At 40.6% G+C, this 10,318-nt stretch overlaps 1 protein-coding gene across 4 annotated transcripts in view; it reads left to right on the forward strand.

Annotated features, from left to right (window-relative positions):
• Positions 1-10,318, forward strand: part of LOC107713599 (gamma-aminobutyric acid receptor subunit gamma-2-like) — a 48,148-nt gene that overhangs the window by 14,601 nt on the left and 23,229 nt on the right. For all 4 annotated transcript variants that reach the window (XM_016519158.1, XM_016519159.1, XM_016519160.1 and 1 more), the window contains exons 4-6: positions 590-810; positions 3,467-3,549; positions 5,672-5,809. In XM_016519158.1, coding sequence (XP_016374644.1) covers positions 590-810; positions 3,467-3,549; positions 5,672-5,809 — 442 coding nt within the window. The remainder of the gene's footprint in view (positions 1-589; positions 811-3,466; positions 3,550-5,671; positions 5,810-10,318) is intronic.

Below are 10,318 nucleotides of genomic sequence, written 5' to 3' on the forward strand. Positions count from 1 at the left end.
ATAAATAAAAGGTATATGTCCGATACCACATATAATATATATTACAAAAAAAACATATTTCAATGAATATAATTGCGCTACTTACAGCATATAATGAAATATGTATCAATACTTTTTAGTTGATGATGAAACGCTGTTTGGCCTGTTGCCATGAAATTAATTGGAGATGTGAACTGTTCTCCAAATAAACACAAGTGTTGCTGGCTACATTTATATCTGTATGGTATGCATCTGTAAGAAAATGAGTTTGCATGGGCTGTGACAGTCCCTAAACGTGAAACCGTATGAAGCATATAACAAGAGTTATCCTAGAGTTGTCTCCAGTCTCCAGTGATTGTTTGAATTTGCACCAGGATTTAGCTTCAACATGCATTAAATCAGTGTTTATGTATTGATTCATTTGCGCCGAACTTGTTTAGAATAGCCAATAGTGCACATGTTTGCGTCTGGCTTGTCCCGTTTACTTCTGTTCTAAAATGGCCAAAAAGGCCAAACAAAGTGGAATTCGTGTAATATTCTAATTGGGACACAGGGGTATGCACTCAAGCATTGGTTTTGTCTGAAAGGTCTGCCCCTTTCGATTCCTCAGGAGTACACGATTGACATCTTCTTCGCCCAGACGTGGTATGACAGGCGGCTGAAGTTCAACAGCAGCATGAAGGTTCTGCGTCTCAACAGCAACATGGTGGGAAAAATCTGGATCCCTGACACGTTTTTCCGCAACTCTAAGAAGGCAGATGCCCACTGGATCACCACACCTAATCGCATGCTTCGGATATGGAACGACGGGCGTATACTGTACACTTTAAGGTAAATGCACGCTTTAATTTTGAATGAACACAACATGCATAATCTGAGTGTACCCAGATAGCAAGCAACCATTGAAACAATGCTAAGTGAATGATGAATGCTAACTGCAATGATTTAAAGTTACAAAGCGATGTTGGTTCAATATCTTGAATCAACTTTTGTCTCAATAAACTCCTAATTTGCTGCTTATTAATAGTTAGTAAGGTAGTTAAGCTAAGTTTAGGTATTAGGGATGTAGAATATGCTCATGCAGAATATGTGCTTTATAAGTACTAATAAACAGCCAATGTGTTAATAACAAGCATGCTAATAAGCAACTAGTTAATAGTGAGAATTGGTCCCTATACTAAAGTGTTAGTCTCAGATAATGTTGAAATAATGTTAAAATGTCAACAAAAATAGTTACTGATGTTGATTCTAGATTCTTGTTGATGTTATATGTTGAATGAACATTAAAATTAACAAAATGATCAACTGCAATTTAAAAAAATTTGATAATAGTGTGAATGAATCAACATTAAACTGTGATTCTAAATCACTGTTGTTTTAACGACTTTGAAAACGGCTGAAATGAAACGTTAGCAATAAAATCAATGTTTAACATTTCATTAGTCTGTCATTCAATTCCTGACAAATCAAGGACAGAAAATAGGTTATGAAATAAATTTAAAAAAGGATAAAGTAAAGGTGGGACAAAAAAGACACTACAGTCCTAATATATATATATACAGATATTTCTTTGGTGTAGCTTACATTATACAACCGTTACAAAATTTGTGTAATCATTAAAATATTTACCAAAACATAAGCTTCATAATAATGTATGTAAAAGGGCACTTTGAAGGGTTTATATAGTCTAATCATTATTGCCGTGCTCTAAAGTCATTCTAAACACATGTTGTAATAAGAAAATAACTCTAAAAGTGAATTCCAGATGGCCCCACACTTTCCAGTGCCCAGAAGCTTTCACAGTGGATGGTAAAGACTTTGAAGGGAGAAAGTGATTATTGATTCTGAATGGAACACACCCTCTCTCTCTCTCTCTCTCTCTCTCTCTGTCTGTCTGTCTGTCTGCTTAGACAGTTTACACTGCACACGTCTGCGGTGCAGTGTGGCTCTGATATGGCCACTGAAGCTGAATGTGGCCACTCAATGCTTGTGTTTATGTTTTCATACAGTCTATGGTTTATTGCAGCCGCGCCACGCACGTTTCTGAAGCTTCTGTAAAGATACACGCATATGCCTTCTTTGAATAAATATAGCCACAATCCGTTAAAATCCCACCAAAATCCATTGCGAGTTATCGCGAGAGGCATAACAATGGTTAATGGAAACGCCGTCATTTCGCAATACTTTTTTATCGACATTTATAAAATATCGCCAAAGTTTTGCGCAAATCTGTAATGGAAACGCGCCTATTGTCTCTCTCTCTCTCTCTGTTGTTGTTTGGATTGTTATCTCTCAGTCCCTCACATGTACAGCATCCTTTCTGTTCTAAAAAACAACCAGATTCTCGGATAAAGTGCTTCTTTCCATTAACAGAGTCTCGAGTGCAGATTCAGAGCTATTAACCGCGGGGTGGTTTCTGTGCACGTTGCTTAAACAGTGGCAAAACTAAATAGCTCAACATTTTAGGGACTAAAACCTGACTGTTTTTGAAAATAAACACACATTTACCTAACATTGGTGACTGCATTAGTTTTTAGTATCTAAATGCAACCTTGACAACGATTTCTCATTGAATCAATGTAATTTATGTCAGTTGTTACGTCAGAGGAATGACCTTAAACACTGACAAAATTACCTTCACCTGTTTTCTTCTTTTTAAAGAATGTCAAAAGATCCTTGCACTGTCCTCTTGGCCAGTTTTGAAGAGCGCAAAACCATTACAAAAACATTGCCTGACCTTGTGCGCAGCTCACTGGAATATCAAGCTCTGATTGGCCAATTGCAGTTTCATTGCATTTTGTAAATGATCCTCTGTGGAGTATTTTAATTTTTCATCTGCATGATGTGTTTTACATAATACACAATGCTATGAATCGAAATAAGATAGTGGTTTTAAAGAGGGGATTTTTTTTCAACAAGGAGCATGCATTATCCCTCATATCGAGCACTGTGTTAAACACAATATAAATCACTTTTTCAAAATTTTCAACACAAAAATATAAATACAATTTGCTAAATGTTACTGGAACTTTAAGACATGCCGAATAAATCTTACTAAAATAAGATGCACTGTAAGTATGTAGAAAAATATATGATTTAATGATAACACTTTAGATTAGGGAAGACTATTCACTGTTTATTGGCTGTTTATTCGCCTTGCTATCTGGGTAGCTTTTGCTGGGTACCACTGATGAAACACTTAATAGCTGATCACGGTTTGATGTTCATTCTGACTTGTTTAATTGATTCTTAATGCAACTCTAGTCTGATTACTTGCTTTCAGGAAGAATTCATCCAATTTTAACAAATATGATGCACGCCTGCCATTAATAGCTTTTAAACTGTCAGTCATTTTTTAATTGTGCTATGTATATTCTAGTACTATGTATATTCTATGCATATTCTAGCGCTGGAGATTATAAATGTGGGGTGTGCTAATGAAATGGCTGATAAAAAGAAATTTGATGAATGAAATTTCTGTCTGTAGGTTGACCATTGATGCAGAGTGCCAGCTTAAACTGAATAACTTTCCGATGGATGAACATTCATGTCCCCTGGAGTTCTCAAGCTGTAAGTCTGCTCATATGCTCAACATGCAAATCCATCCATATCTCTTCCATTCTTTACTGCTTTTTCTCTTCAGTTTTCTACACCTCGTGTCTGCTTCCACGCTCAGATGCAGCTGAGAGCATGGAAACCATTTTTAGGATGCTACTGAAGACATTTCACTTCTATTTTCGTCTTGAAAAATGAAGGACAGATAATGAGGAAAGTGACAATTTGGCCCAATGTGGAGAGACATGTTTTTACATGCTCACACGAGCAAGCTGTGCCAGGAAGAAACCATGGAATTCTTCCTGTCCTTTGACTTTGGAGAGGATGCAGGGGAAATGGTTTATTATGGTAATAATGAAGCAGCAGATGCGGCATGGACAGTCTAATGGGATAGCATCATCTGTAGTTTCAGAAGAAACTGAAAAAAGGGCAAGTTATTTATTTTTCATTGGCTCAAGTTAAAAAATATAGATGTGAATCATTACCCTAAATTTTTTTAATTGGATGAATGAAAAAAAAATTTCAGTGTGTGAGGTCCATACAAAAAATAGGGTTGTCCATGTTTCAGAATTTGTTGTGGGTGTATGAGTGTGAGATTTCCCGGCCTGAATTTGTATATATATTTATATAGATAAAGATGTATTCACACACCTAGCCTTCGCTACACTTTTGACGGAAGTGGTACAGAGCACTAGTGCCTCTGGGTACCGGGTTGCATATTCTGCCAACACTAGTGCAAAGTGATGTCCCTGTGCTGACTGTTCTGATGGCTTGATGAAGTCTTGAATGTGACCTCATTGAATGTGACCTCGTTCAAAGGGAGAGGACACAATGGCGCTTTTGGGGTAATGACGCTTTTTTTGTGTTTGCAGCACAGTGCACACCATCTGCGAATGTTACTGCAAATACCTGGCCAATAAAATCTGTCCAGTGCCATGAATGACATCCTGAAGGCTCTGTGGAACTAACAACTGGGTTGTATTGTCTTTTGTATTCATGCCTTGGGTCAAGTTAGGGTCATTAATATTTGCAAAACAGGGATGCGTGAGGGGTCAGCCAGCCTGAAGGGCTTGCCCACCTATTACTTGGACCTGTTCAAATAAATTTTTTTAACATTTTATCAGGAGATTGCGCCAAGGGAATCCACTAGCAAAGGAAGGATTAGCCCCGCCCCCGTTGCTGAGACCCCACCCCTTGGAATAATCCCCGGTCCTTGCTCACCCTTCCCAGCCTGAGCTGCAGCCTCATGCCTCTGTTTTCTGTCCCCCATTCACACACGTTCCCTAATAATTGCGAAAACGGTGGACAATTCATCCCCAGACTCCCCAGTCATGTTCTCATTGTGGGAAGATGATCATCGCGGGCCAAGCTCCGTTACCTCTGCCTCGATCTAGTTCTCGTCATGGCGGCAGTCAGGCGGGGCTACTTCAGGCAGTAGCACGGGCGGTCTGAGGGTAACAGTGATGGCAAACCCTCCAGGGAACCAACCTTCGGGGGACCATCGCTCCTCTTGCACTCCGCAACCAGTTGAGCTGCCAATGGAACGTGCTGGGTCCTCTACAAAGAGCGTTCCAGCAGTATCCTTTGGCGATCCTCCCGACGACTGGATGTTGATCGCTGCATCGGAGGGTGAGCCGGAGCTTTCTGGAGAGGAAGATGTGGAGAAGCTGCCTCCGCCTTGCACGCTACGGCGTTACTGCAGGTTCTTCAGGCTAAAGCACTGAGGGACCTGCACGAGGGTGGTCACGATCCGGAAGTTCTAAAAGAGCTCCAAACCACAACTGATCTCACGCTCCGAGCGACGAAGGTCACCACGAGTTCTCTGGTTCGTGCGATGTCCACACTTGTGGTCCAGGAGTGTCACCTCTGATTGTGTCTGGTCGACATGAGGGACACCGACAAAGTTCGGTTCCTCAAGGTCCCTTTGTCCCAGACCTGCCTTTTCGGCGACACAGTCGAGAACATGGCCCAGCAGTTCTCGGCTGCACAGGAGCAGACTGAGGCGATCCGACATTCTGCCCCGGCGGGCAGCTGCTGCCTCCTCCTGTCCTGCCGGCCGCTGCACCCCAGCCTGCTCGTCAATAGACAATTCTGTTGTTGTTGTTTTTGGACCAATTCCAATTGTTTGTTTCTGCAGATGGCTACCCCAAGGAGGAGATTGTATACAAGTGGAAGCGCAGCTCAGTGGAGGTTGGAGACATCCGCTCATGGCGTCTTTACCAGTTCTCCTTTGTTGGCCTGAGAAATACCACAGAGGTTGTCAGGACTGTGTCAGGTACAGTTTCAGGTTTACATCTTAAATACTGGCATGCTTTTTTTCCTCAAATTTCAAACAATTGCAAAAACAAGTTTAATTGGGTTTGATACTATTTGTCATTGAAGCAACCGTGTTTTTCAATTTGGCCAATAAGTGTCGCAAGCGGGTCTTTTATAATACACTATGCTATGTGTACCTGGTCGCCTGATCAAATAGCTTTCAAATCTAGTTGCTTGATGTATGTATATCTGGGCTAGGACTGGGCGATCACCGGGCAGCTGGCGCTCATGTACTCCATCAAGAACAGCCTTATCTTGGCAAGTTCTTCTGACATTTGCCACGGGCTCTGATGAATCTGTAGTGGTTAAACATGAGATATAATACATTTGGGGTATATCTAATGCTTCACTTCACAGAGATCAATGCATTGACCTGGGGCCTTGTGCCTACGGCTGAATCACAGCTTTGGTGATACAGAGCCATATCTCACGACAGCAAGTGTAATCCCATTTAGCAGAGTGTAGTTTAAGATTTAGCCAAAACATTGCAGGGTGGAGTAAGAACATGTACAGCAGAAAGAAGGAGTGAGAAAGAGACTATGACAAAAATAACAGGAGAGATCAGTGAGAGAGCGGTGATTGGCTTGTGGAGGCAGTCAGCAGTTTGCAGCCATCCTAATGCATCATGGGAATCGCATAAAAAAGATTGTGAAACGTGTTAGTATAGATACACACTTCCTTTTTCGGAGTAGAGCTATTCTTAGAGTGACCTGATGCTGTGGCACGCAGTCGCGCTGTTGTCTGTGTGCATCGGTCTGTGTGATTTGGCTTGAGTCATGAATGCCCTGGGATACATCAACTTTCTTCTCCATTTACAGACACCCACGGTTTGCAGATGAGACTTTGGCGGTGCTAATCTGGAGGCAGTGGTGGTGAATGAATATGCCTCTTTTTTGAGGGCATGAGCACTGGAGTCTAAAAACATTTTTAGGCTCCCAGCCCTCTTGATTGGTCCAGATAAACAGAAGATATTAAATGCCCTTTATCACCATAGAGACTAATATTTTCTACTTTAGTTTCCTTTCGTCGGGCTACAACATAAAGACAATGCTGGTATCTAAAAGTAGCAACACTATTAAGTTAACTGCATTTTTCAGTAGTTTGATCCTTCATCTGTTTTAAAAAAGAGTGTAGTGCCTAAGAAAGATCAGACACTGAATTACCCCTAAACTGCAATCAACAGATGAGGTCCCAGACTCCCAGATCGACCAGCTAAAAAAAAAGTGGTTAAAACCCCTCTAAAACCAGGCTAAAGTAACTACACTGTATAAGTGTTCTGACCCATAACCCATAACTGGCAGTGATTAGAGCCTCAAGTCTTTTTGGATATGATTCAATAAGCTTTGAGCATCTGGGGATTTTCTGCCATTTTTCTCTGCATATCCTTTCAAGCTCTCTCAGGTTGGATGGGGACCACCAGTGGACAGACATTTTCAGGTCTCTCCAGAGATGTTTGATTGGGTTCAAATCCGGGCTCTGGCTGGGACACTCAATATTCACAGAGTCATCCCTAAGACACTCTTTCATTGTATTGGCTTGCTTAGGATCATTGTCCTGTTGGAAAGTGAACCTTCCAGCGCAATCTGAGGTCATGAGTGCTTTGGTCCAGGTTTTCATTGAGAATTTCTGTATTTTCATTTGTTGGGATCTCCTTCTATCATGACCAGTCTCCCTGTGACTGATGCTAAAAAACACCCCCACAGTAACACCACCATCCTTCACTGTTGAGATGCCGTTGCACAGGTGATGAGTGGTCCCTGGTTTTCTGACAGCAATTAAAACCCAAACTGTTAGACCCATGGTGGAAAAGTCTTATGTAATTATAGGGCAATTTCTAATTTATCCTTTATGCCCAAAGTTTTAGAGAAAGCAATATCTGTCTGGAATATTTGTTTGTTTTGCGTCCAATAGTGTGTTTGGAATCTCTGGGTTTAGGAAGCACCGCAGTACCAACTAGAGTCTGCTCTTATATGTGTATTAACTTTATATTGTTTTCTGTTGATTCAGGGGACTCTGCCCTCTGTTGATTCGACTGAATTAGAGTCTGTGTCGATGGGGTTTTTTCCCCCACTAAATTAGTTTTGACATATGGGGTCCCTCAAAGCTGTTTTATTGCCCTCATTTATCTATATTGATTTTTAACAAATACAGAGTATTGTTTCATTTTTATGCTGACTACACTCAAATTTATGTCTTTTAAGCAAAGCAACAACAATTATCTCAGCTCTTTAACCGCTTGTCTATAGGATATGAAAGCTAGGATGCCCTTAAACTTTTGGTTTAAATTTTAATGAGAGTAAGACAAAGGCAGTTGTGTTTTGACCTGTAGCTACAGCAGGTAGCGTAAATCAAATGTTGGGTAGCTTGGCTATGTTAAAAAAAATTTTATTTGATTCTGTTTGAAATATGATAAGCAGATAAATGCAGTGGTGAACTAGTTTTTTGCAGTTAAAACTCTTAGCAAAGGTTAAGAGCTTTTTAGCCTTTTCAGAATTTGAAAGAGTTATACATGCTTTTATCTCATCTCATTTAGATCTGCAGTCACTGCAGATCACTGTCTTATGAACACAAAGGGGAGAATTAGAATTTCTGACGTGAAGATGATGATGCCTCGCAGACCTTTTAAGCTTCACCAGACTGCAGTCTTTTTTTTAATTATCAAAGACCCTCTGCATCAATCCAGTTCTCTCTCTCTCATAAAACAACTTAGATCCACTAGAGCCTCAACAAACTGACACAGGACACTGTCTTTCAGATGGGCGAGACATGCAAGTATCAAGCTTAGTCTTATGATTTGATACATTAAGAATTACTCACCTCTTTTCTCAAGATGTGTTAAAATTAGGACAGTGATAATTCATTCAGGCTGTTGATCTGCTGAATTGCAAATATTGGCAAAACGGCATGCTTTTATTCCTTACTCTGCTTAACTTTATTCTTCCTTTATGCTCCCTAATCATGCCGATTGTTGCTGCATGCCCTTAATTAGTGTTGATCAATATTAGAATATTATTATCTGTGGCCAAGAGAGTAATATATCCTATTGTAGTCTATACATATTATTACTAAACATTTGTTGGACAAGTATTGGATGGATCTCTGAGAACGATTCTGCCAGTAACCCAAAACAGTTACTTGATCCAAATGCCTATAATTGATCATAATTAAATCTATACTATGTAACTTTTGGCTGTCTAGCAGAATCATTGTCAAAACATGGTCAGCTTCTGATCGGGTGATGTAAGTCACTCAAAGGCATGCCAGAAGTATGGCAAGGGAGGCCAGAAGTATAGCTTCCATTCTCAGGGAGCTAAACTATACCTACGGGTAATTAGGCTGCCCCTGAGCATTCACATAAAATGACCACAACCTATTCTTAAATAACACTGGATAAATAATTGTTTTAGTGAAACAGAGAATTTTAGAGATAATTATGGGTACTACTATACTTACAAAGACAGCCAAATGAAAGAATATGCAAGCCATAAAACCATTCTCCTATCTTATGTAATCAGCCTACTTGGTGCAACAGTGAGTCAAAGTCTCTCATTGCAGAACTATATAACTACAGATACAAATACTATCAACCAGTGTTGGAGGTAAGACATTACAAATAACGCGAATTACATAATCAGATTACTTTTTTCAAGTAACTCAAGTAACTAACGCATTACTTTTTAATTTACAAGAAAATATCTGACTACTTTTTCAAATAAGTAATGCCAGTTCCCTTTCGAACTGACTCTGTCGTTGCGTTGCATGCTATGGGGAAACTCCTGTTTACTCCGAATACGGAAGTCTGATTTGTTCACGTTCGTATAGCTGCACAGATAAATGTCGCTTCAACCCGCCAAAGGGGGTGGAGCCAACTGCTATATAAGTCGGCCCTGAGTACCATTTCATCAATCTTTCTCCTTCAGCGCGAAGATCATCTCCCCACTGACTCTGAAGAAGCAAGAAGCCGAAAGGAAGAAGCACAAAGCCTGCTGCTCGCTGTAGAAAAGCCCTGGCAGTGGAAGATCGCCTCCAGCAAGCGCTTCCCTTGTGGCCATCCAGCGAATTTACAGTAAACCCCTGCATGACTCAGACCATTGCTTGCCTGGGCAGTGCTCACGCTGAGACTGCGCTCACCGGGACCGAGTGCTCTCATTGCGAGAGCATGAGTCTCGCCCTGCTTTGCTCTCGGATCGCCTTTTTTCGTGAGGGCGGTCTTCCCCGGTCTGTTCTCCCATTTCTTCCCTCCCAGGAGCCTAGGAGAATATGATAGAAAGCTAGTGTTTTTTTTTTTGTTTTTTATAAAAAAAGAAGATAAATAGATAAAGTAGAATTAAAATAGAATAGAAAATGCTAGAGTTAGAGGGTCAAATAAAGATGGAACAGATGTGTTTTTAGTCATTTCTTGAAGATGGCTAAGGACTCAGCTTCTCGAATTGAGTTGGGCAGGTCATTCCACCAGGAGGGAACAGTT

Source organism: Sinocyclocheilus rhinocerous, unplaced genomic scaffold, assembly GCF_001515625.1.
Source record: "Sinocyclocheilus rhinocerous isolate Xijiao unplaced genomic scaffold, SAMN03320098_v1.1 scaffold599, whole genome shotgun sequence".
NCBI classification, from domain to species: Eukaryota; Metazoa; Chordata; class Actinopteri; order Cypriniformes; family Cyprinidae; genus Sinocyclocheilus; species Sinocyclocheilus rhinocerous.